The following is a 27,338-nucleotide window of genomic DNA, read 5'->3' as shown; positions in this document are numbered from 1 at the left end:
TCAATATGGATGAAGTGCTGACTGTTAAGTCTCAGAACACACAAAAAACATCTGTACTGTAAATGAGTTTATTAGAGTGCACCATGGGAGTCAACAGTAGCACATTTTAAGTGCATTAAATTGATTGTAAATTACATGCAGAGCAGGACAAAGCTTGAGTGTTTAAACTGGCCTTGGTTTCAAAACCTCCTTTGTGGGCACTTTTGGATGGCTAGCAGCTCGAACGCTCAATAAAACATACGCTTGGTATTCAGACTCACACAATTAGAGTTGAAATGGGGCAGCCAACGTGAAACTGAGGCGTTAACTGCAGTGGGCCCTGGCTTTTTGACATTCTTTTGTAAACGTTGTTGTTTTTGTCAACAAGGTTGTTTGGAAGGGATGGGAAACACCTGTGTACTGTGATCAGTCAGATGACACTCAGATGCTCTGGAATCTGTCTCTTACTGATAACTACAGGTAATGCTGTCAGCATGTTGGACATCCAGTGATCAAAGCTATCTACCAGACCTTAGTGTTTTTCTTGGAACTGTCATTTTTAAGGTTGCTATGGGAATTTGTATCCTTCGTTGTCTTGCAGTGTCTTGCCCCTCTGTCCCGCTCATCCTCACTGTTTCTCCATCTTTGTCTGGGTGGATCTTGACCCTATACGACCGTATTTGTCTTCAATGTCTCACATTTGGTATTTATCCATGTACGACTGTCAACATATACCATGTTTTTTAAGTTGCTTCCCATGCATACAGAAAATGTGCTAGATGTAAGAGTCCCATAAACAGTATTACATATGAGAGCCTCCTGTATGACTCCTATCAAAATGACTGGGATTCCTGTGGCTTGTGATTAAGCTGTTGCAAACCACACAGCCAAGAGAGAGAAAAAAACAACATTTAAACTCAGACCCAGGGACTGGCAGCCTAGGCAACAACAGCGGCATATTAGTGATTATGCCCCGAGACAAAATGTCCGTAATTTGTGTGTAACCCACATTGAGGCAATTCTACCTCTCAGCACATGGTATTATGTCTGGAGAGGTTTTGGGGGTGCATTTACCAGTCCAATGTATTGCCTGGAGTAATCAAAATTACTTTTTGAAAACGATAAAACTGATGTGCTTTATAGCTGCATTATAGCTGTTGAGTATGACATATACCTGTACTAAATATGACTTGTGTTTAGTACACACAACAAACACATTAAGAATGGTCCTTTTAAGGTTGTTCAGCAGAATAAATGATTGTGATGGCCAGCTTTTCTTTCCATTAGCAGGTTTTTCCACCCTTGGACAACAGTTCCTGTGTTGTTGGTGGGCTACTGTAATCCATAATAACACCATAATTGGTGTTGCTATGTCTACGATTGCCCATGAGAATTAGCAAAGCAATCTGTTTAGAATGTCCTCTAAGTGTTTACATAGACACATAAGACAGCTACAGTTATTGCAAGTCCTCTTTTGACCAGTGGGACTTGGTCCAAAGGAAAGCAGAACCAATCTGTCTGGGAAGTGTTTCCATATGGACACAGAGATGGGGGCACATTCTTGTGGAAATGAAAGCCAGTCCTTTAATCTAAGAGACATAATCAATATATGATAAGGGTTCTAGCTGAAGGACAAGAGCAGTAGTTTGAAGATAACTAAAAGACAAGATTTGTGATAGGACAGAGAGAGGGGGGCACTATGTTGAATTAAAACATCATGCACAAGGGTTCTGGTTAGCTCCTTGCTAATCAAGGGTTCTAGTTAGCGCCCTATCAGCTGCTTAGATCACTCCCTGCAGGCCTAGTGTTGCTTGTGTTTTTAGTGAACATAGGTTTATCTTCGAGGAATGGTAATTAAAGTTGTAGAGAACATGTCCAGAGATCTGTGACAGCAGTTAGGTAATTAGTAGACCAGCGGGACAGAAATTAATTGGCATGTTGGAGATTGCCGCACATCACTAAAATGTAGTATGTGTTCAGAATACCAGGACTCCCTACGACATCAGTATGTCATGTGATTGTTTATGTTTGTGAGGGAGACAGTGAAGTGGTGCGGTTTTGGATTGTGCTGACCACCCTGCTCTAAACAGATGTTTATCATCGTCTGAATGCCAAAAGCACAGTTTAAATTAAATGGAACATTTGTGAGGCTGCCAGTGTTGTTTTGGGGTTGTCAGTTAAATGCAGGGTGCCACAAAATAGAAGAGCTCTTGAATGGAGATTTAATATGTGTAATGCGATGGTCAAATGCATGCACTGAGGAATGTGCTGATACCAACAATAGTAGTTAGCATTTTAACCAAAGTATTAATATTGCTTAATCACCATGTCTTTCTGAATTTCAGAATAGGTCCAAAAATATCACCAAGGATTCTGGAGGATTTGGTGCTTGGCTAAGAGTTGATGTGACTGTGTAGTTCGAGCCAAGGGAACGGTTTGGGGTTACTGGAGAGTTAAGACATCTCTGGGACAGCATCTGACATGTAGGGACAGTTTGATTCCAACAATAACTTATCTGAAATCTGGTATCAATTGGCCATTTGGGTGGCTACCTAGCAGCATGAGAACATCACAAATACTTGCAATGTCCATAACTTCTCAAATTGTGCCAACCATTCCCATCACTACCCTCAACAACATAAGGAGGGGGTGGCATGCATGATCAGTGTAAATCCATGTTTCTCAGCCCAAACTGCGAGTCCAGGGCTGAGTTAGTGTGATTTATGTCCTGTTATTCACATCAGTCGTGAGAGTGACAGTAATGTAAAGTTTCCCACCCACAATGGAGGAACACACACAGGCTGCAACCTCAACACAACTCCACGGCACGGCTGTGGGGTGTTCTCAGTCACTGTAAACCTGCAGAACAGTCACACAGCATGCAGGCCATCGGGGATCAGTTATGAGGAGGGCCCTGAGTTTGTACTGACTATATGGATTTCACTAGAAATACTCTACATCTGTAGTTTGTGTTGGTCAGGTCATGTGGTCAAGTAAACCGTAGGGCCCTAGTTATGAGTATGATTCAACTAGTAAGGACTGTGAGTGAGGATGATGCTGAGGGAAATACAATGCTTATATTTTATTTTACGTTCATAGTCCTTGAAGTTCACCAAGGAAAGAGAGAGAGAGAAAAGAAGTCTTACGAATATCAGAATGTCAGAATGTCTGCTAATGGAGGTGAACTTGACTGTTTTAGGGGCGTGGACAGTCTATTGAGTGTTCCTTATGGCACCTCGTCAAGTCCCCTCAGATGTTGGTGTGAACGAATCAACATTTAGACAACGTCCTAATATGCTGGATATGACCCAGTGAGGATAACCCAACCTTTGATTTAACCCCCTGCCACTAACTCTGTCACAGCTTAGCCCACCAGCAGGGGCCAAGACAATCCAGTCCATTTACCCCTCACGGAGATCAAGGCACCAGATCACTGCCGTCTCCCTTTTCATTCTATTCTACCAAACTCTACCTTTGTAAAGTCCCCTCACGCAAATGAGATTGTGCTCCAACCCCCTTTTTTGAAGGACTTAAAGACGGTCTTTTGATGGCAAAACGAACAGGGGCATTAATAGGTAGGAGGAATGGAGGGAGGAAAGGAGGAAAGGAGTATCAAAGGGTTAGGTGAGTGCCCGAAAGGGGTTGGAGGGGGGGATGTAGGGACGGAGAGAATCGCCCCATCCCTGCCCCCCCTCCCCCATCCCCCATCCCTGAGGACTGCACTGTAACGGAAAATGGTCATTTATATGGTAATTTGAGGTATTATCAACAGTAACAGTTTACTGCTGCATACTGTAAATGATGGTGAACTATGGGAAAATGTGGACGGGGAAAGATTTGCTGCATTTCGAATGGTACTGTATTTTCATTCCCAGAATACAGTACCATACTGTATATTTTTTGAGCGTCAAAAACCTTTTGACCAATAGTGGTGCATGGTATTGTTGTTTCTGGCTCACTAATTAACATACCTTGAGGCGTGCCTTGTAAGAGGCTATATTTGTTGTACCCCTTAGTGAGAATGTTATACCAATTTAACTGGTATGTGGTAGTCGTGCCCCATCAATTTACAATGTAAAGGGGACAGATTGGAGGGGCAGCAAGCCTTAAACTTCAAATGGTTGAGCATTCTTCGATGTTCTATTTGTTTGTTTTGCCCTGGAGTCGCTGCCAGTCTGGAAGTTTTTACAGTACAATACCGTCAATTCTATGGTATTTTGCTGTTTGTCATTACACAATGCTTTGCTTTGATACTTTATTTAGATTACAGTAGTTGTACTGCAATATGAAATAGGATAACTTACTTACCACTAGGTAATGTCAAACTCACAGCAACCCCTTTCCAGTGTGTTAATGGGACGATGGGGAACCTCTGAGGCCATTGCTGTACTATTGTCTAATGGGATGCTTCCCCTTCGAGCTCAGGAGGCTGCTCTGGGGCTCTGCTCTTTTGATAATACCGGACTGACACTAGGTAGGGTGAGGAGTGACATTCCATCTTTTCTGTATTTCCCTGGAAAAGGGAGAAAGGGAGGGAGAAAGAGATGTGAAGAGGGAGAGGCATTATTAGGGGGAGAGTGGAGAGATGGAGAGGCAAGGTGGGGAATTATATTGTTCCATGTGCTGGGAGAGGGCAAAGAGAGATGAGAAAGAGGGGGGGGGGTGAGAGAGGGAGGGAGAGGCAGAGGTATAGAGAAGAAAGTAAGAGAGAAAGAAAGTGTGATAGAGAAGGGGGAGGCAGGGGAGAGAGAGACAGATAGGGGAGAGAGAGGGGATGTAGACAGACATCTCCTGTCGGTCGAAGGGTTTCATAATTTAATTTCCAAAACTCTGTTATTAAACAAAATCCAGAGACATCTATTTCCTGTTTCAGGGGAAGTGCTCTCTGTCTCCTGTGAGCATACTGAATTAGCTATGGTCACTTGTCTACTGACAAGCATTTATACCGGTTTTTGCCAAGTATTGCATTTTTGACGATTCACACTACTTCAGGCCTTCCACAAATGTGTCTGTGTCACGGATGGATATTAACTATATGTTGCCATTGAGTCAGCTGTTCTGAACACTGCCACTCCACAGGTCTACTCAATTAGAACATTATACGACAGCATAGCTTTCATTTTTACTGAGTAATGACTCTTTTCTCTGTCAGTGTTGATTTTCCAGCATAGCTGCCATTGCAATTAATCTAATCTCTTTTTACATCGAAAAATGTACAAATAATGAGTAAATTATACGTGTGAAACAGCTTTGCACAACGTGGTTGTGGCTCGGAGAGACTTTATACAGCAGCATTCATGCCAGCTTTCTGGCTGCCAACAGAAAAGGTTCTGGATCGGGGATAATGTAGAGTAGGCATTTTTATTCCTAGCCCCCAGAGCATCTGTTTGCTGTGTTTTGCCTGGCACCGGGGGCAGACATGGCATATTGGCTTATTATTTGTATAAACAATGGGCATATTGTTTGTTTGCAGTGTATGGGACCCATCTGTGGCCGAGCTGGAATACTGGCACATCAGGAAGAAAGAGACGACGAATTGAATCCACCTGAAGAACACAGGTGTATGAGACATTCGAAACTGAACACGTGCCAAGATAGCACTTAATAGTAGGCTTCCCTTGCTGACATAAATTAGAAAGCCATGAAAGAAGTTAAAAGCATCAAGTGCAAATGTGTTTATTGGAAATGGAGTGCTCAAATTACAATGTATGGCTGGTAGTTTCTCTTCAAGACATGTATGCTCCTTATATCAATGTCAAGACAGCCTCTGACATTTCACATGTGATTCAACTCAATGAAATCCATTTATCTGCCAGAAAAGGGTCCACAAATCACTAGAATATGCCTGCCCTTCCCGTTTCAAGTTTACTACATGTGTTGTTAAATGTCCTTTAGCATGACATCATCAGAGTGGGACAGACCTGAGACCACAGAGGAGGCGTCGGCCACAGATGGATGGAACACCAGCCTGGATCAAACCAGACACCCAGGGGCCCCCCAGGAGAGCCAGCCCAGAGCAGCGTTCTTGGGGTAGTACAGAAAGATGCCGAGCCTCCTGGCCGCCATATGAGGAGACCTGCAGACATCACTATGGCTAAGAGAAACAGATTGGGAAGAAATACATATGATGGGAAGTATATTATATTCCATGCTGTTCAATGGAACCAATGGATTCTAATTTGCCACAGCAAAAAGTTAGGCAACCAGCTGCATCACTGTAACATAACTAAAAAAAGCCATTACTCCACTTGAGATACTACAACACTACTAGTTAGTTATTACCATTATTTTAGGACTGTTATAACTGTGGGTGGAAAGTGTAGGTCCCATCATGGCCTTTGAGGAACAAGAGCAATCAACAAGACAGACTCACCTGTTGAGGGCAGTCTACGACACACCTTTTTGTACCCAATCCAACTTCCTCACTGTGTGAAAGACTCCATCGTAATCATTTTGAATTTGAATCAGTAGGACTCAATTGTTTTCGAATGAGACGGTCAAACACACAAAGCATTGTGTAGGATGACGTGTACCTTTTTAATTACACATTTCCCAGAGATAGGTAGAGTCCCCCTGTTGCGCAACCTCTCAGATAGTCACTGCGATTACGTCACTGAGATGAATAGTGTGCATTGTGCCTCTATATGGGGCAAACCGTGCCAGCGACCAACAGTATGATAACACCTCCCTGGGATAAATGTTTTGATAAGAACTTGTTTTGATCCGGATCCACATTCCCCAGATACATGCCCCTACCATGTGACAGAATAGCAGGTATTATGCATGTGTACACAGCCTCATCTCTTTTGTATTTTATCTGTGATGCGTCTCACTGCACATTTGTTTATATAGCCTTGTCATGGATGTTTTGCAAACCTTTTAGAATAATAATGAAGATTACACCGGCCACTTTAGTGGTGAAATGGTTTATAGTGCTTATCAGATCTAAAAGTGAAATAAGAGATTTGAATATAGCTTGAAAATAAACGCAAGTAGGCAGTGTGTTATTATAACTCAATAAAGATTTGGAATTGATATGGGGAAATTGAAAACACACATACACATAACTCAACAGACTTATCAAGGGTGGCCATCATCAGTGTTATGGTTTTATGGTCAATTGAAATTATAATCTGAGTGCACGTCATAAACAGGAGCGGCGATTCTATGATCTCCTCGATAAGATCAATAAATGTTATGGTAATGTTGAGACTTGCAGATAACACAAGGTCATAATAAAGCCATCTCAAAGCCCTAGAAGCATAACTGGTGTTTGGTTAGTATTTTACTCATGTATAATTTACCACTCCTAGGACATGCGAGTGTGTGGTTAGCCTAATTATGAGTGGCTCTGCAGAGACACTGATTCCAGGAACCCCAGCAAACATGCTTTAGCTCATGCTGGAGCTTTATGATGACAATACAGGAATTGGCAGTCATTTAATAGGAGCATGGGCTACTTCTTGATGTAAAATACATACATCTGTGTGTTTGTCAGTCTGCCAAATGCCATGCACAACTGGGGGTTGGGTGCTACATTTGCAGTGGATATGGTGAATTACCCCCAAACAATGTAAAGAGCTTAAAGACCTGGGTCAAATCACTTCTGATACTGTATAAACATCCATCCTTAACCATCATAGTGTGCTGTATATGGCCGTGACATGAAAGGTTACAGAGGGCACTTTGCATGGTTACAAATCAAATGTTTCCCTTTTCCACCCTTTGATCCAAATCACTGGGATGTCAACATGGGAATCCGTCCGCTAGGCTGGGCCAGAAGACACAGTCGTTCCTTTGCCATCAATCATGTAATCCACATTGTCCTAATTAGAGACACGCAGGTAGAGTTTGGTCGATGCTTATATGTTATTGCACAAGTGCAGGAAATGCGGTGTGTCACTGCCGTGCAGTGAGCATGAAGAACACTTGCATTGCGTCACAGTAAACCTAAGTCGTGTGGTATCCCCATTTCATGATCCTTCTTTAGATTGAGTTAGATAAAGTAATTAGAGAGTAAGCTCAGCTAGCTGGTAGCTACATTATCTCTATGTTCTGTTCAGCTTCACATGAAGGCTAGGAGAGGTGTAATTAGAAGTTAGCCAGAAACACCAAAGAACCAAGGAGGACACTGGGATACTTATCATAGACTATTTTCATTGGATACAGCATTACTGTCTTTGTAGTCCCCTGCTGTAGTGTTTCTGTCTTTAATGACTAGGTGTGTTTTTTTTACAGGAAGCAATGCATGGCCCAAGGACTGTGCCGCACCACTATGATATTTCTCCTATGGTCAAGCCCCCATACAAAGTTATGTTGTTTTGTGATAGTTGATGTTACGTTTGTGTGTGTGTGTGTGTGCGTGTGTGTGTGTGTGTGCGTACGTGTGTGTGTGTATGTGTAAAAACCATGACCAGGATAGCTGGGCCAAAAATTCAAACTCTCCAGTCTCAACCACTGATTTGTGTGGACTGGGTTAGGAGTTAAATGCTACCAAGAGCATGCCTAAATAACTCTTGCTCTCCAAAAGGGGTGGTTGTTAGCTTGGAATGCTAAAAACATTCCCTGCCCCCTATCTTTGGAGAGCTTGACTGAATCATTAAGCTGTTGGACATCATTTTGGGACGAATAGTCAAAAAGTAAAAAACTATTGGCATATGGGTTGTTTTTCACCTTTCCCCCGGATCACAATATCAAATACTAGATTATTGTTAGACAACCATTGTAAAACAGACAAACACGCTTTTTTCTTGTAGAACTCGAGCAGCCACACTTACAACATGGGTCAGGTTACTATAATGTTTTAATAAAACAAATATCTTTACTTTTTTTTTTTTTACAAGTAAATAAAACAAATATACATTTGACATTAAACAGTAAATAACAATATAAATCATATTGTGTACACATTTACAATATTGGAAACGAACCACGCAGCACCGTGTTCTTATTTATCATACTGGTGTTGACAGAATTCAATAGCTCAGTTAAGTACCACCTCCAGTATAGTATTTACAATACAGTAATTTACTGCAATAATCAAGGTTAGTTTCATAAAAAGAGAAACAAAACAACTCTGCCATTTTAAATGACCTATCGATCTTTCCAAGACACATCCAATGACAACTTCCTTATTCGGCACCCTCCAGCATCCAGGGGAATCAGATTGGTCCATTTTACACCATCGCATCCCTCTGAGCGTATCACTTTTCTCTGGAATCTGTTCTTCCTTTCCAGGTGTGTGTGTGTGTGTGTGTGTGTGTGTGTGTGTGTGTGTGTGTGTGTGTGTGTGTGTGCATGCGTGCCAGCATCTCTGACAAATGTGTAGTTATGGGCAGTGTGTCAGCATCTTAGGCAGTGTGTATGTTCAGGGTGTGTGTGTGTGTCCGCGTCTCTGGCAGGTGTGTAGGTTCCGGTCTGCGGTTCTGCTGACTCCGGGGTCTTTCTCTCCTCTCTCCGGTCTGCAGGAGAGACCACCTCCACAGTCACAGCGCTGGAACAGCTCCAGGCCATGGCCACCTTTCCTACGGTGACGCGTGCACACCTGGCCCTTCGTCAGCACCGGCTTACAGATACGAGACCAGAAGTGGCGTGCACAGCACAGACCCTCAGAGCAGTCAGAGGACCTCAGGCAGTTGTCACTTTCCCGACCTAGAGAAAGAGCGAGAGAAGAGAGAGGTAAATATGACTTGTTCTGTTGGAAACTCGGAAAAGGCCTCAAAGCTGGAATTTTTATAATGAAATGTTTTCTTTCAAACCCCTTGGCTTTGTGTTTTCAATGGAAATTTAGTCCGAAGTGGACAGTGTCGGGAGGACAAATCTATAGAATCTTTATGGGTAGTGTTTGTTGTGTGGGTGTGTGCATGTGTGCGTGTGTAATACACACCTACCTTTGACAGAATGTTGTGGTTGACCTTGGGGCAGAGGCAGTCTCTTGCCATGGTGTTCCATGGTGTTGTTCTGCCTATTCCCAACACTGGTAGTGACTACAGCTTCAGCATCTTGATCACTGGCCTGACAAACACCTGAGGGAAAAGGTACACTTATCAATAAACGCTAATAAAGTTTTCAAGATAATTACAATATCTCATGACACCCCAACATTCTTATCCATAAGTTATTGTTGTACTCCCAATACCTCTCTTACCACATCATTAAAATTCAATACAAGACATCCCATGAATTAAAAGTATCATCATCTGAAAATGGTTGAAAGGATAAGAACATGTAACATGTGGATATGTTGAGCTCACCGTTGATGCAGCGGTTCCCAGCGCAGCACACTGAATCCCTTGCGCACCGCTTCCGGATCTTTCGGCATGGGAGGCACGCGCCTCGGATATCATTGCAGAATTCATCCGTCCCACACTCATCATCATATGTGCAAATAAGCTAAGATAAATAGACATAATAAAATATGTATTTCCATTGGAACAATAAATGCAGAACGCATTTCGGTAAAAGCGCAAAGGTAACGTGTCCAACAAACGTTTGGGCATTGGTTAGTGTTGGTATTACGCACAGCTCCTAGAGCTTTCTAGAAGGGTTTCTTACCTGCAAAGTGTCCACGACTGCTTTCTGCCTGTCACTATCTGGTGAAGACGGGCGTGGGCTCGGGCTAACCGTTTCGTTGCCACCAGGCAAGTTTTTGATGGCATTAGAGTTCAGTAAAACCGCCCCGGCATAAGCATCCCCAAGGTATCCAAACAGCATGAGATACACGGCCATAAAACGAAGCACTGACAGATGAGGCATACTTCTTCTGTATGTAAATTATCGGTCTTATAAATAAATCCGTCAAATGTATTGTTAAAAAGTCCGCTTAAGTCTTGTATCCTACCACAAAGTCTCAAGAGGTTGTTGTTAGTAGGGTATTTTGAGGTATCCTGACGCATGGCTCTGCGATGTTCTCTTTATACATTTGGGTCTGTATTTATTCCCGCCCCTCACCGCACACAACAAAGGCGGAGGGTGGAATTTCAAAGGCGCTTAAAATCCTGAGCTCCTCTGTGCGGAAATGGGCAACTGCCCCGCCAGGATTTCGGTTCACAATGTTTGTGTGATCAACAAGTCTCTATTGGGATTGCGCACATCACCTGCCTGGAGACCTCATTCTTTAAACGATACTTAATAAAGGATGCCATTAGGATACAGCTCAGGATAACTCCTGGCTTATTATGGCATTGTAGCCAATACCACATTTCTGTCAACTGGTTAGTGTAGCCACATTTTGATTAAATTGGCACCAAAGTTATTTACTCACATTTCAGACAGAATAAATTGTGGAGCTGCTCAAATCCAGAACTTCTAATAGACTACGCTTGACGAGCAGTTGACACGGACCCTATTGCTTATTTTTGGTAAGATGGTCTGAAATCTATGAACCGTTCTGGCTCGCACAAGCCGCTCATGCAAGGCTACCTACTGTTTGTACATAGTCTGAAATCTGCGCTCATATCTCGCAAATATTATGATTTAATATAGCATTTTTCCTTATTACCACATCCTATGATTGAACTGTATCTGTTGTCTGGACACATTCTCCCATTTTTACGCTCTTTTGGGAAAGTTTGGGACAGTGGAAGGGTCTTTCCTAAAGGCGCACTATTTTTCCTTTGACATTCAAGTCGCCTAACTGTCCTTTGGCTGTGTGTACACGGTGATTGGAGCTACTTTCCGTCGATTAACTACTTCATTTGATCTCTCTGATTGCAAAGGGCGCAATTATCCTCTAAGTGTGCTTGATTACACTAGCGGCGGACATCAATATAGGATATGCAAACCATTAAGGGGTGCGAAAGTTTACTGAATTAATGGGCTTCCGTGGAGAGGTCTTTCAGGGCTGACTGGCACATTGAGATAAAAGACAACTCTGATCTTTCATGCTTGCGATCAGGTTGCGCTTGGGAAGGACACAGGCTAAAATAGGCCACCAAATCGGACAGAGTGACTCTCTGCTCTTCCCAAGGCCTGTAGCTCACTCCCACACAAATAGTCTCAAAAAGTTTACAATATATCCAGAAAAGGCACCAAAACAGTTGCTGTACGGGGTGAGAAAGCGAGGCCGTAGATAATGTGCTTGCTTCTCTTGTAGGCTACATAAATAGTTTGTCACTTGGTCCCCATCTGGTGGTTTATAACTGTATAGACAATGAAGAAGCAATGTCGACATACAAATATTGCCTACCTGAACACGAACACGAATTGGCGCTAAAGTATGTCTGGTGGTTTGGTTTGATGCTTTAGCTTTTAACCAACGTGTAAACCAACGTGAATTAACAAGAACCCCTTTGATAGGTTCAAGTGATCACGCAGAGGTGACACACTGTTAGGCCTGTCTCGTGAGTCAATTCTATCTCTGTGAATACACTTTCGATGGGTCTGATTACTGGCATCTGAATACTTACGAACTAGATGAAACATCTCTGAAAAGCTTATAAGGTCCTCCTGTCAAAGCCTACAAGTTGCTGTCATTTGAGTCAGGCTACTTTGGGGTGAACAGGAAGATGCTAACCTTTTGCACACTCTTGTGGTTGTGGATGTTTCCTTCTCTATATTATTGACTTGGTGTTTTGAATAGAAAATGTTCATTTAACTTTAGATTGGCCACATGAAGAAAAGTATGAAAAGTATGTTCTATTGACTTTTTAAAGGGTGTACACGTGGCCCTCTGAAAATGCATTTGCGGTAGAAACATAACAAAAACACAAGGAAAATACATCAGGCAACTCGGATTGTAATGGTTGGGGATACACAAATCACTGGAAATTAAAGCAGTAAGGGTCTGTCAAATTGTGAACGACAAAGTGGTGCACAAGAAACTGAAATGTTTGCAATCTTTTCTATTGGTCCCTGCATCACGGCAACAAGAGTGTTTAAAATAAGTAATACAGGCCTAGGCTACGTGTTCTTGTCTATGCTGTATGATCTGGGTTATTTGTGGCTTGGGTTGCAGATGCTTGTACATGAGTGAAGATTGAAGCAAAATTCCGATTATAATCTCTTGGGCCTTTGCAAACTCAGCACTTTTTAAAATCAAATAAAAAGATTGACAGCGCTAAGCATTCCCTCTCAATTTAACAAACCAGCGGTGCCGAAAACTGCTAATCATCTTTGCCATCTCTTTATCTGATTGAAGAGGTCATTCTAAGTGGTGGTTTATCCATCACATTGACATGTGAGTTTCTGTGCCCATTATCCACAAAGCGTCTCAGAGTAGAAATCGGATCTAGGATTAGGTCCCAACCTGTCTATATAGTCTTATTCATTATGATCTAAATGAGAAACTGATCCGAGATTAGCACTCCTACTCTGAGAGGCTTTGTGGATAAGGGCCCAGGTCTCAGTCTTCAGGTGCAACGACCCACTATCATGTCCAAAGGAGAGTGTACACATAATGCAGTCAGTGTTTCTACTTTGTTTCCATACCATGTGCACTCAGGTTAGGCTACATATCCCTTAAATCTATCTTTTTGTAAAGGGTGAAACGGAGCAAAATACTGTTTTATACAGACTTTCAGTTGTTGTCTACAGTGTTTTTTATTTGATTGTAAAAAAAATATATATATATATATGGAAAGCAGCCATCTAGGAGACAGTGTGACAACAGATGTAATGTTATGAGTCGCTTACTGTTCATGCAGTATTGAAATTATGACATGATGTTAATTGGGATGCCATTGATTTAAGGCACTTGCATTGTTCTACTGATGATGAATGATTACTGGGGTTGGACAGTCAGGTACTGAACCACAAGTGTAGAGAAAATGATGAATGAATGATTAGCGTTACTCTTAAAACATAACCATGTTGGTTGTCCAGTCCACCAACTGTTTTGCAAAAACGGTTTTTAAAACAGAGCTACTACAAAATATGACTGATGCACACTTCATACTTATGACAACCAGGAATGAATAGTAATCGGTTGCTGACTGTTCTTTTATGTATGTATCATTGTCCTCTGGAGTTGACGTTGACTTGTATGACTTGAACTAAACACGGGGAATCAACACAAGTGTCAAATATTAAACAGACTGTCACTTAAGTTTACAATCCAACACAATTCTCTAGAGAAAGAATGCAAGTGCATTACAAAGTAATCAAGCACTTTAATATCAATACACAGTAACAATAACCAGTGCTCATAACATTTCATCCATTCAAATTGAATTCAGCACCTGTATTTACAATACTGTAGAAAGGGCAGCACTGAAGGCATTCAAATTCCATTAGAACTGGTAAATTAAACTACCGTGGCGTGAAAATGGGACTTACCTATTTAAAGGGATGGTATTTATATTGATTGGTTAGCAACTACATGATGAAATAGCAACTCACAGGATGTGAATGTCAGACATTTGCAATATGTAAGGTTGATGTGTAGCTGAGAGCATAGAGTAGACTTTCAAAATAAATCTTTATTATCTGATCGCTCAATGCCTGTGAAATGAAAGATGGTTGTAATGATCTTCACTGTTGTTGTTGTTGACGAAGTTTGTTAATAACAGCATAATAACAAATCGCTTTCCAGAAATGAGGGATGAAAATGTGTGACTGATTACATTTGTAAGCAGGACATTTGAAAGGTCATAATTTTTCCATCAGAAGCACAGAACAAAAAGTTTGCTTTTTTTTATTTTTTAAAGCTAACTAGCTGCTGCATACAGTGTACATGAGTAAAGTAGATGAGTGTAGCAGCCTATGTGCATGTGTGAGAATGTCACTTCAAATGATATGTACATATACTCTGTGGTTCTAAAAGTAATATTAAGGACAAACAGTAACATTCTGGTTCGTCATGAGCACTTGGTACCTGTTTGGCTTGTCAGACTCAGTGTTAAGATCCTGTATCCCTATTGAGGAGGTCCAGCTACCAGATACTGTAGGTACTAGGTACTGCTGAGCCCAACCTCAGGAACCAGCTATAGTAATAGAAGTCTTGGAGAGAAAACAGGGTGCAGAGGGGAAGCCTTCCAAACATGGACCCAGCCTGTCTGTTTGTGTCTGTAGGAGCAGTGCAGGTCTGTGGCCGCAACAGAAAACTCATCTTCCACCCTATATATTTAACTTTTTTTTATCGTTCCTTATAGTGTCCTTACACTCTCACATATATTGTACACACACTCAGTCTCACACGCACACTCTGCTAAAGGAAAAGGCATTGTTTCAGCTCTAGGACTTCTCTCTCTCTCTCTCTCTCTCTCTCTCTCTGTGTCTGTCTGTCTGTCTGTCTGTCTGTCTGTCTGTCTGTCTGTCTGTCTGTCTGTCTGTCTGTCTGTCTGTCTGTCTGTCTGTCTGTCTGTCTGTCTGTCTGTCTGTCTGTCTGTGTCTGTGTCTGTGTCTGTGTCTGTGTGAGAGAGAGAACACTGAGGATATGCTAAGGTCATTAAATTCTAGTCCCAGAGCCACGTATAGCGAAGGCATATCGGTGACCCACAGCGGTTGTGGTCCTCTTCCTCTCTTCCCCCTCTCCTCTTCCTATTTATCACAGTCTTTAGAATGACACTACATCAGGAAGTAGGCCCCCAGGCCAATGACAGAAGATAATTTGGTATTGGGGGTGGGGGGGTGACGTTTAAAAATCGTTGTCCCAGCCAGAGTTGTCATCTGGGGGAGGGTCTTCATTGTCCTCTGGGAAGCTGTCAAAGTTACTTGTGTCCGTCGATGATGTCACCTGATTGACAGACAAAGACAGACAGAGAATTGAACCACTTAAAGTTCTTCTGAAAGCAGCTTGCTGCTGAGATCTTTGTTTGTGACTTACATTAGGGATGATAGGGGGTGTCAGAGTTCCCTTCCGTAGACCTTCCCCGTTAAAGCCCTCGAACCATCTGGAAATGGATAGAAACTGTTGTTGTAAACATCAAAATGTGGAAAGATGAGTAGAATAATATGGCTCCATATCCATGAACTTACTTGTGTTTTTGGATGTCTTTAACACCATTTTTCAAGTTTCCCAGTCTTTCTGAAGGATTGTCCCTAACATGGACACATCATGGTTAAATTCTCTACTTAAAACCAAATTATATTAAAGGTCCAATGCAGCCATTTTTATCTCAATATCAAATAATTTCTGGGTGACAATAAATTACATTAGTGTGACTGTTTTCAATTAAAATAGTCAAAAAGTTACAAAAATAACTTCTTAGCAAAGAGGATTTTTTTCAGGAAAGAATTTTGCTAGGACTGTCTGGGAGTGGTCTGAGTGGGGACAGGAGAACTGAAAATGAGCTCTTACTGGCAGAGAGGTTCAAAACTCTCTTTCTTATTGGTCGATTAACTCATTTACTGTATGTTGATGTCGCCATGAAAGGCCAAAACTCCGACCCACCAAAACAGAAATTTCAGGTCGTCTTTTCAAACAAATCTTACACTAACAGGGCATTATCATACTTTTTACAAATTCACATTATTATTCCAACCTCGTAGTGTGGAAATATATATAAAATACAGGAAAATCACGTTTTTGATTACGTTGAGCATTTAAACAGTAAGTGTTGAGGGTGCGACTCACCTGCATAGTTTTTTTATTAAGTTGGCAGCGTTTTTGGTAATCTTCTTTGGAAACTCAATCATGTCAATGCCCCTCAGGATGATGTTATAGGTCTTCATGGGATCAGGGCCAGAGAAGGGAGGGCTGGAAGACCAGGGTAGAAGTAGACGATAACATTTCTCCCAATCTAAATTGACATCTAGCCTTACACTTTCATTTAAGAGTAATTATCAGGTTTGTCTGTATACCTGCCGGTGAGGAGCTCAAACATGAGGATTCCTAGAGACCAGTAGTCGGCTGAGATGTCATGGCCTTTGTTCAGAATGATCTCTGGTGCCACGTATTCTGGTGTTCCACAGAACGTCCACGTTTTCTTCCCAAACCCTATCTTCTTGGCAAAGCCAAAGTCCACCTAAGCAAAGAACATGGGAAAATACATTCTTAGTTGCAACCTGCAGCGTTCATAGTTCAAAGGGCTAGAGGTTTGAGCCATCAAGCTTTGAAACCACAATGTGTGTCCCTTACTAGCTTGGCGTAGCCCCTGTGGTCGAGTATAAGGTTCTCTGGTTTGAGGTCTCTGTAGATGATGCCTTTGGAATGCAGGTAGGCAAATGCTTCCACCACACAAGCTGTGTAGAACCTAGTGGTGGAGTCCTCAAACGAACCCCTGGAGAAGGAAGTGACAATAATCACTAAAATAACCATAATATTTCAAACAAGCCCACATTGACCAGCTCTTCCACAGACTCACTGAAACACATGCGAGGCACAATGAAATGAGTTGAAATATTGGCCTGACACGCTGACTATGCCACTTTGCGTGCGCGAGCGTTGCAAAATAAATGTTTCATTTCATTCAAACTGGTCGCGGGTGTCAACGGGAGTCTGTGTAGCCAGGCGCTAAACTAAAACTTGGTTTTACTTTAGAAGCTTGACACGCTGCAAGTCCCACCTCTCAAAACTCTTTTCACGAGCATACTTACCCACGTGGGTGATTGAAAGATGAACGGGTAGAGAAAATCAAAAGAACTAACTAACAAAAATAAACTAACTAGGTTTCCCCTTTTACCTGTGGATTAATTGTCGGAGTAGAGAACACATGATTTTGTATGACTCAAAATGGGTCAAAATTCTACAAAGACACCGCAAAAATAGGACCATATGCATTTCAGATAAAATAACAAAACAATGTTTATCTCCCAGGACAAATTAGCTAGCAACAGCAAGCTAGCTAAATGTCTCATGTGTGTTTTGACCTGTCCCCAAATTAATATAGTTGATCCACAGTTGGTTTTGGTATTTTAACCTGCGTGTCTTGAATGAGTATGGTGGGGATAGACAAAAGCAACATGCGCACAATGGTGGTTCGGTCAAAGTATAACACTCACCGGTCTCTAAGAATGGTCCACAGCTCTCCTCCCAGACAAGCCTCCATCAGCATGTAGAGATACTTACTGTCCTTAAAAGTCCTGTACAGTCTGAATTTGAAACACAGAGCACAAAGATATCAAGACAGTAGCGAGGGGAGGGTGAGTCCTCTGCAGTTTCACTGTGAATTAAAAGTGTCTGTGGACAGGTGTTGCATGAGTGTCTCTACCTGACAATGAAGTCAGAATGGGCCTCCTGCATGATGAGTTTCTCAGAGCGGATATGCTCCTGCTGCCGCGTGTCCACGATGTGACGCTTCTTCAGGATCTTCATGGCAAAAGTCTTCAACTCATCACTCTTCAGCTGGACCTGTTGACACAGGAGAGAGGAGAGCACTATTAGCTGTAGGCAACAGTTCAATGAGACATCAATGCAATTCAACGTAAATTGCAGCTTAGTGTGGACTTCCTACATTTGTCGCTAGATTCCAGAAGACTGAACAGTCCCTTTACCAGTCAGAATGTTGAATTAACTGTCTGCTGAGTTCGCCCTTATTAAATTATAGTCAAAATATCCGTAAGACAGTATTATTAAACCGACGTCAATATACAGGTCTCTGTGCATGGCTCTCATGGTTTGTTTGTTCATAATCTGAGGCAGGTGCACATCATGTAAATACATTCAGACGATGCATGCATATTAACCGCACTTGTGCAGGTGTTTACATGGTTTTGCGCATGTGCCAGGTGATGGAAATTGCAACGGCAGTACCAGCATTTTAAAAAGTCAGTTTAACAATACTTTTCCGTGGATATTTTGTGTCATGTTTTGCACATGAACCATTGAAGTGGACAACTGGCAGAGTAAATTCAAATGACAGCTTACTCAACATTTTGGCTACACAATGCTATTCACGGCAATGTTCATTAAGCAATAGCTTGCTATTAGGTCCGGAGGCCGACATATGGCAGTTGTGGTTCCTACCAGCTCTACGCGGCCGAAGCCACCAACCCCCAGTGTGTCAATGATGTTGAAGTCAGCCAGATTGAGGATGGAGAAGAAAGCGTTCTCTGCTTCGTACCTGCAGGGACAGAAAACAAGGACATGTTAACTTTCAGGTAGTACTTATTTTTTACTTATTTTAATTCTACACTGATTAAAACATGGGACAGATGGTGGAATCTCTGGCCAATCATTGGCATTAATCAATTAACTAACAGGTAGAAAAAACACCTGCAGTACTCCAGACCTGTTTAATGTCCTGAGTCCTGACCTCTATCACAACACAGAACCTCTCTCTCCCCTGTCTGTTCCCATTTCACCAGAGACGGAGGGGGACAGAAGTCACATGAGATGACTCCTCTGGAACCAAATGGCTAGGCCTGTCACTCCCAGTGTTCTCTCTGGTTACTGTTTAATCCTGTGGGCCTTATCAGCTCAGTAGTGTGATCGAGAGGATCAGGACAGATAGAGGCCTGAGGATACAGGGTTACTGGGTCAACACCTTCAGCCTCAGATGCATGCCAAAACAATCACTGTGACTGTGGACTTGTTCATACTTTTCCATGTGAAAGGGGAGAGAGCAAGGACAGCAGCTTCACAGCGATTGCAAATGTGACACCTGTCCAGCCACATTAAACCATACTGGAATTTTTCCTGGACTATGTGACATTACCAGGAAACATCTGGGCCCTAGTGATGAGCTCCAATCACAGACCTCCTTACTGGAGGGCAATTATGTTTATGATGATGACTCTGTTTGTGGTCTTCTCCACAGTCTCACATGTAGAAGGTGTTGTCTAGAAGGTGTTGTCAATGGAACCAACTCTGCCTGTTGGTACACCTGTCTGTCTGTCTGCCCTGTTTCCCAGAAAAAGGACATGTTTAGCAGGGGCAGTGAGGCCCACTTGTCAATGAGCACTGAGCACTGAGCACAGATCTATTGGGCTTCACTAGGCTCTCCTTTCATCACTCCGGTCTACTCTACCCATCTCCTGGAACACAGCCCAGACTGCACTCAAAAAAGGGTGGCCCATTTACAGCTCAGGGTGACTGACAGCTGACCCCTCTCCCTGTCAAGAGTTTCACAAGTCAAGGGGTGACAGCGAGGCCCACTTGTCCCTGAGCACTGAGTACTGAACACGGCTCTATTGGGCTTCACCAGCATCTCCTTTCATCACTCCCCTCTACTCTACCCATCTCCTGGAACACAGCCCAGACTACACTCCAAAGAAGGTGGCTGGCAGCTTTACCCCTCCCACTGTCAAGAGTTTTACCATTCAATGGTGATGGGTAAGGCCAAGATATTTTCCTGACCAAGTAACCTGAGAAGGGAAGCGTTACAGCTCATTTCAGACCTACCTCAGTCAGAAGCTAATTTGATTGTAAGACTAGTTTATGACCACAAGATGGTGACGTTGTGCCATTGTCATCACAGGTAAAGGAAGTTCAACTTAACTCTTATTTGTGTGTAACCTTTATTTAGGTAAGTCAGTTAAGAACAAAGTCTTATTTACAATGATGGCCTATCCCGGCCAAACCCGGACGACACTGGGCCAATTGTGCGCCGCAGTATGAGACTCCCAATCACGGCCGGATGTGATTCAGCCTGGGTTCAAAACCAGGGACTGTAGTGTCGCCTCTTGCACTGAGAAGCAGTGCCTTAGACCGCTGCGCCACTCAGGAGCCCATTTCAGTAGTTGAGAATGGAAGAAAGAAGAAATAAATTAAAATGTATAGACTTATGTGGAGGCTCCTCAGAGGAGGAAGGGGAGGACCATCCTCCTTATTGAATTTCATAAAAATAAAAATAGTAAAACATTAAAAAAGTTATGCTTTTTAAATAAAACTATACTAAATATATTCACTTCACCAAATAATTGATTAAAACACACTGTTTTGCAATGAAGATCTACAGTATCCTCAGCAGCACTCAGTAGGGTATCGTGTAGCCGGAGGACTGCTGTCCTCCTCTGTTCTGTCCTCCTCTGGGTACATTGACTTCAATAGAAAACCTAGGAGGCTCATGGTTCTCACCCACTTACATACAGTAGACTTACACAGTAATTATGACAACTTCTGGAGGACGTCCTCCAACCTATCAGAGCTCTTGCAGCATGAACTGACATGTTGTCAACCCAATGAAAGGATCTGTTTTTTTCACCTAGTCACAGATAGCTGATGTGTTCTGCACTTAAGTCCACAAGCAAAGGGAAAAGGTGAGAGTCATTGACCTCACAATAAGCCAAATTTGAGTACCTTACATTGATTGGGGTTCTAAAACAATACATCGGAAATACATCGGAAATGGACAGCTTATGGTGTTGAATACATCGGAAATGGACAACTTATGGTGTTGAATATGTTGAATACATCGGAAATGGACAGCTTATGGTGTTGAATACATTGGAAATGGACAGCTTATGGTGTTGAATACATCGGAAATGGACAGCTTATGGTGTTGAATACATCGGAAATGAACAGCTTATGGTGTTGAATACATCGGAAATGGACAGCTTATGGTGTTGAAAGTAGATGCCAACATGTAATGCCAACATGTTTCAACCACTGTCCCTGTTCACAAGAGCTCCAAGGAAACCTGCTGGTCACGACACACATCAACACTATCATCCCAGACACCCTAGACCCACTCCAATTCGCATACTGTCCCATCAGATCCACAGATGACGCAATCTCAAGTGCACTGCCCTCTCCCACCTGGACAAGATGGGAAATAACTATGAGAATAATGTTAATATTTACAGCTCAGCGTTCAACAACATAGTCCACTCCAAGCTCATCACCAAGCTAGGGATCCTGGGACTAAACCCCTCCCTCTGCAACTGTATACTGGACTTCCTGATGGGTCGACCCCAGGAGGTGAGGGTAGGCAACAATACCCCCGCCACGCTGACCTACAACACGGGGGACCCTCAGGGGTGTGTGCTTAGTCCCCTCCTTTACTCCCTGTTCACCCTCGACTGTGTGGCCGCGTACGACTCCAACACCATCATCAAGTTTGCTGACGACACAACAGTGGTAGGCCTGATCATCGCCGGCAATGAGTCAGCCTAAAGGGAGGAGGTCAGAGACTTAGCAGTGTGGTGCCAGGACAACAACCTCTCCCTCAATGTCAGTAAGACCAAGCAGCTGATCGTGGACTACAGGAGAAAGAGGGGAGAGCACGCCCCCATCCACATTGACGGGGCTGTTGTGGAGCGGGTCCTTGGCATCCACATCACTAAGGACTTAACATGGTCCACATACAGTACATGTGCACAGTCGTGAAAAGGGCACGGAAGCACCTCTTTCCCTTCAGGAGGCTGAAAAGATTAGTCATGGGCCCTCAGATTCTCAAAAGATGCACCATCGAGAGCATCTTGACTGGCTGCATCATCGCTTGGTATGGCAATTACACCACCTTTGACCGCAAAGTGCTACAATGGGTGGTGCATACAGTCCAGTACATCACTGGGGCCAAGCCCCCTGCCATCCAGGACCTTTATATCAGGCGGTGTCGAAAAACTGGCAAGGACCCTAGTCACCCAAGTCATAGACTGCTCACTCTGCTACCATCTGGCAAATGGTAACAAAGCATCAGCTCTTGGACCAACAGGCTCAGAGACAGCTTCTACACCCAAGCCATAAGATTGCTAAATAGCCAGACTGCTAAATAATCAATTAATGAACTATCTGCTCTGACTCTATCTTGCACTGACCCTATGCACACTCACGAGACTTTATATACACACCATGTACACACGCTCTCTCACACATACACTTGCTGCTGTTACTCTGTTCATTATTTTACTCTTATTATTATCTATCCGGATGCCTAGTCACTTTACCCTGCCTTCATGTACATATCTACCTCAAGTACCTTGTATCTCTGCACATTGATCTGGTACTGGTACTCCCTGTATATACTGTAGCTCCATTCGTATGTATTTTATTTAATTCCTCTTGTGTTAGTTACTAGTTATTTTGTACGTTTTTTTACTCTGCATCATTGGGTAAGGTCCATAAGCAAGCATTTCACTGTAAAGTCCAGATCAGTTGTATTCGGCGCATGTAATAAATACAATGCGATTTGATTTGATTAAATAGCCTACCTCCGTGTCAGTTAAGTTAAAACCAAAACTCATATTCAGGGGGTACGCCATAGGCCTACATTTCATTAAAGAAAATGGGGCAAAGCACAGGCCTACCCCTTGTTAGCTTAAGATTTTGAAGAAAATAAAACGGATTATATCTGATTATATAAATCTGATTATATAAAGTGATCTATAACAGAGCTTTGGTCCGCAAAGCTTTATCCCAGAAACAAGCTGTGAATACGCAGGAAAGACGTTACTTTCTTTGACATTCAGAGGCTGAGCTACAACCTTCTATAGCCGAGGAGGCAAAAAATAGACATTGCTTGGGAAATAATCTAATTCTGTCACTATCAAGTGATTAAGTGACTATTCACTTTCTGTACAAAAGCCAGATAGCTTTTAGGGAAAAACTTGAGTGACCTTCTCTCGTTGGGTTAAGTCACAGAAGAAGAATAGCCAGCAGTTAATAGCCAGCCTCCATTTTTTTTGGCATCAGTAGTTCTACTCTGTCTGGGGTCAAAAGAAATGCCTAACTTTTGAAAGTACCATGCTCAGATTCCAAATTATGCTTCAGATGTAATTATTTGCAAACAGGGATAGTTTGGTTTAAAACAAGACACACTGATTTGGCATTGGAGAAATATGATAAGATGAACACATAGGCCTATCTCTCTGTCCATTCTTAGCCTGTAATTTCGGTCCTTTTTGTGGTATTAAGAAATATTCTGCTGATATGTAAAATGACATAGAATTGCATGACATTTTTATAAAAGTCTATTTTTTCTCGGACCTGCAAATACAACGATAGATTCATGCAATGCTTTTACTATAAAGGAGATCTTTCCACCCCTACTCTTGTCCATGGTCTGTGAACCCACAACCTTCTGGGCCACAGCCCTGTGTGCTATCAAAATTCCTGCGTTGCCATGTAATTCTTACAGGGCGAAGAACTGTTTCTAAAATTGCATATCTAAGGCTTTGGTCTGTCCAAGAAGGGCGGGTTTGAATTATTATTTTAGGTATAGGGGAGGGTCACTTGTTTTCTTTCTAGCCTGTATTATAAATAACAGTCACTCTCTAACAGTGTCAAAGCAAGAAGAAAATCGCAGCCTCTTGCTATATGGACATTGCAATTGCAATTTTTATCTGAATTTGATTAATCGTGCAGTCCTATTTCAACCACATAAAATATGCATCCAAGCAGAACAAAAATATTTCCTCTATTTGTGGGTGAGGGCCTCAGATTTTCACTTTATCATATAATAGTCGGACGGTTACGGAAGGGTTATCAGAAATTGCAGGCAGGTGAACAAACAGCTGACCCATGCACCACTTATACCCCCATTTCTTGCAAATCTGACAAAATTCATTTTGAAAGATGAGATCCTTTATGAGATACAACAATAGAACGCAAGCATTTATATTGTATAGCAGTGGTGGAAAAAGTACTCAATTGTCATACTTGAGTAAAAGTAAACATACTTCAGTAGAAAATTACTCAAGTAAAAGTGAAAGTCACCCGGTAAAACACGACTTGAGTAAAAGTCTAAAAGGATTTGGTTTAAAATATACTTAAGTTTCAAAAGTAAATGGAATTGCTAAAATGTACTTATGTATCAAAAGTATAAACCATAAGCAAACCAGACAGAACCATTTAACAAAGTCAATTGACGGATAGCCAGGGGCACACTCCAACACTCAGACATAATTTACAAACTAAGCATTTAGTTTGTGAGTCCGCCAGATCAGAGGCAGTAGGAATGACCAGGGATATTCTCTTGAAAAGTGTGTGAATTGGACCATTTTCCTATCAAAATGTAACAAGTACTTTTGGGTGTCAGGGAAAATGTATGGAGTAAAAAGTACATTATTTTCTTTAGGAATGTAGTGAAGTAAAAGTAAAAGTTGGCAAAAATATAAATAGTAAATTAAAGTACAGATACCCAAAAAAACGACTTAAGTAGTACCTTCAAGTATTTTTACTTAAGTACTTTACACCACTGGTATACAACAACCTTGAATCCAACTGCACAACCAGGGATGGAAATATTGTTGAAAACATTACCAATGTATCATACTGGACACAATGCAGAAGATTGTACTGTGAGTTCCATGACAAAGACTCTATTCACTGTCTTACTGAGACGTGGGCCTCACTACAGTGACCAACACACAGTAACTTTCTCCATTCTTATCTCTTTCCAGGATGTAAGCAAAACAGTGAAATATTATTTATATTTTGTACACAAAGAATATAATCTTCTGTAGCCCCCCCAATATAAGAATTTCAGTATGAGAGAGGCTGACATTTCAAATGTACCATACGAGGTACACACAGCCAGGTATGGAATTACTGTATGTACTGTTTATAATAACATGTTTAAACATCATACAGACTTCCAACAAAGAACATAATACTACCAAAATAATTACCTACGGTGTAATAAAACAACTATATTTCTGACATTAGTAGATTAGCGAACAGTAGACAGATAAGATCATAAATAATTATGTCATTCTTGTCTGTGAGTGTGTGCGTGCACGAGTGTGTGCCTGGCTGTATGAGTGTTTGCCTGCATGTGTGTATCTGTATATGAGTGTATATAATGTATCAAACACTCTAGCCTCTAATACCCCCTCCAAGCCCCCATCTATTGCTCCAATGCTTGCTGAAGAGAGAGGGAGAGTGCTTCCCAAAGTCCCCCATGAGATCTTCTGATGGGACACAGCTGCCAGTACCTCCATTTTCATCACATCAGGGACTGGAGCCTGGAACAGACCAGACCCTTTCTATACACGGTGTGTCCAAGCTCAAACACACACTCAAAACTAAGTTGTAGGTTTTGCCTTTGTTACTAAACTCTGGATAGAAACACCTGCTTAAGTGACAGAAATGAATACAAATGTTCCACAAACTTTGTGGTTAGGATATTCCTTTATGTCAAAGGGAGAACTACCACCCTTACTGCATTGAGGAAATAATCAAATGATAAACAAAAAGTGTAGTGTTGAGGAAAAGGCAACTCTCCCTAATAGCGAGAAGCTGTAGTCAAGATGCGGTTGCCGTGTGGCGCCCAGCCAGCTGTGGCCAATTAGACAGGTTCCATCTCAGTGGCGGACTGATTCGGGCTCCTCAATCTCTCCTGGCGACCGGCTCCCAGGAAGTAACGAACAGGAAAGGAAACTCCGGGAATACAACAGACATTAGCGGGATGGTGAAAAAGTCATTTTAATCAGGGTGACAAAGGCACATATTTTTGATTTGACAGACAGAGGAATTAGAGTTGCATTTATTTGGTCTTGTGTGGCTCAGTCTGTAGAGCATGGAACTATCAATGCCAAGTGTTGTGGGTTTGATTCCCTCTGAGGTCACCCATAAGCAAATGTCTCCACGCATGACTGTATGTCACCTTGGATAAAAGCATCTGCTAAAGGATACATTATATTACCACAGAGGGTATGTAGAATAGGGATATACAATAATATAACACTAGATATACCACTGTCAACTCTCTCCGAGTGTTTTGGCTGGTGACAAGCTGACCCCAGTGTATCACTTTACTCACAGCTTTGTGGTCAGTCTGTCCTGTGTTTCAACCACAGTTCTGGTTTCTCCTCACCTTGTCTCACAACATTACTCTGCATTGAAATGGCATCTCTTTATGCCAACAAGAACACGCCACAGCACCAAGGTGCCCCTGTGCCAGGGTGTCCAGTGTCTGGTGCTATGCTCCTGTTCGCATGGTCACAGATAACATATTGGTTCCTCCAAGGGCTGTGGTAGAGGTTACGACCTTCACTTCCATGTCTGTCACCAGAGAATTGTGTTATGTAACAGACCGAAGGTTGACCAAACCACAAAGCCAAGCAAAGCCGGTTGATAGAATGATTAATGAGTAGACAGTGAAAGAAAGACAGGGGACTTACCTAGCCTTGGCCTCAGCATCCTCACAGCCTTTACTGGACACCTCCTCCAACCCTCCAATCAGGTGCTTGAAGGAGCTGCAACACAGGAAGTGAAAGAGTGTTTGTGAAACATCACTTTTTATAGGAGTTCAAGACATTGATCCATTGCATTGATGTCACCCTCCTCCTCCTGAAATGACATTCAATAAACTGTAGTATCTTGATATATAATTATTGTTGTCTTCAAGTAATCACGTCAGTTGTCTAAATGACAAAAAGATTGCTAATTGGCGTTGTGTTTCATTAACTGTGGTGTAACTGCTCCAGCCCCTTGATAATTGTAATTGACATGACATACTTAATAAGCGGGTCTCCATGTACCCCTAGCCACTTATTCTCCATATGACTAATCTAGTGCAGCTGTGTATTGCATCTTTATAGTACCTATGAAAACTTTATGAATGTTAAATAAACCTTTGTAAGATTGTTGTTTGTTT

At 42.2% G+C, this 27,338-nt stretch overlaps 2 protein-coding genes across 3 annotated transcripts in view; both read right to left on the bottom strand.

The window, feature by feature from the left end:
- Nucleotides 1-8,764: 8,764 nt before the first annotated feature.
- Nucleotides 8,765-10,875, bottom strand: LOC115136335 (dickkopf-related protein 1-like). The gene is made up of 4 exons (XM_029671927.2): nucleotides 10,534-10,875; nucleotides 10,233-10,371; nucleotides 9,870-10,004; nucleotides 8,765-9,630 (listed from the first exon to the last, which is right to left on the bottom strand). The coding sequence occupies exons 1-4, from the start codon at nucleotides 10,732-10,734 to the stop codon at nucleotides 9,347-9,349; spliced, it is 759 nt and encodes a 252-aa protein (XP_029527787.1). The 5' UTR covers nucleotides 10,735-10,875; the 3' UTR covers nucleotides 8,765-9,346.
- Nucleotides 10,876-14,067: 3,192 nt separating this feature from the next.
- Nucleotides 14,068-27,338, bottom strand: part of LOC115135103 (cGMP-dependent protein kinase 1-like) — a 137,468-nt gene continuing 124,197 nt past the window's right edge. For both annotated transcript variants that reach the window (XM_029669386.2, XM_029669385.2), the window contains exons 9-18: nucleotides 26,863-26,937; nucleotides 18,824-18,920; nucleotides 18,069-18,208; nucleotides 17,860-17,949; nucleotides 16,997-17,138; nucleotides 16,720-16,883; nucleotides 16,493-16,615; nucleotides 15,895-15,957; nucleotides 15,743-15,809; nucleotides 14,068-15,652 (exon numbers count right to left, since the gene is read on the bottom strand). In XM_029669386.2, the coding sequence (XP_029525246.1) occupies nucleotides 15,554-15,652; nucleotides 15,743-15,809; nucleotides 15,895-15,957; nucleotides 16,493-16,615; nucleotides 16,720-16,883; nucleotides 16,997-17,138; nucleotides 17,860-17,949; nucleotides 18,069-18,208; nucleotides 18,824-18,920; nucleotides 26,863-26,937 (1,060 nt within the window). In that variant the 3' untranslated portion in view covers nucleotides 14,068-15,553. The remainder of the gene's footprint in view (nucleotides 15,653-15,742; nucleotides 15,810-15,894; nucleotides 15,958-16,492; nucleotides 16,616-16,719; nucleotides 16,884-16,996; nucleotides 17,139-17,859; nucleotides 17,950-18,068; nucleotides 18,209-18,823; nucleotides 18,921-26,862; nucleotides 26,938-27,338) is intronic.

Source organism: Oncorhynchus nerka, linkage group LG10, assembly GCF_034236695.1.
Source record: "Oncorhynchus nerka isolate Pitt River linkage group LG10, Oner_Uvic_2.0, whole genome shotgun sequence".
NCBI classification, from domain to species: domain Eukaryota; kingdom Metazoa; phylum Chordata; class Actinopteri; order Salmoniformes; family Salmonidae; genus Oncorhynchus; species Oncorhynchus nerka.
The sequence above is the reverse complement of the archived record's forward strand: the minus strand, read 5'-3'. Positions and strand labels throughout refer to the sequence as shown.

What these genes read in the sequence shown, in the direction of transcription:
- LOC115136335 (XM_029671927.2), bottom strand. Translation starts at nt 10,734, where the DNA reads ATGCCTCATCTGTCAGTGCTTCGTTTTATGGCCGTGTATCTCATGCTG. An exon ending in TGGGAACCGCTGCATCAACG is followed by an intron (nt 10,005 to 10,232) that starts GTGAGCTCAACA and finishes CTTTTCCCTCAG; the next exon opens with GTGTTTGTCAGGCCAGTGAT. An exon ending in ACCACAACATTCTGTCAAAG is followed by an intron (nt 9,631 to 9,869) that starts GTAGGTGTGTAT and finishes CTCTTTCTCTAG; the next exon opens with GTCGGGAAAGTGACAACTGC.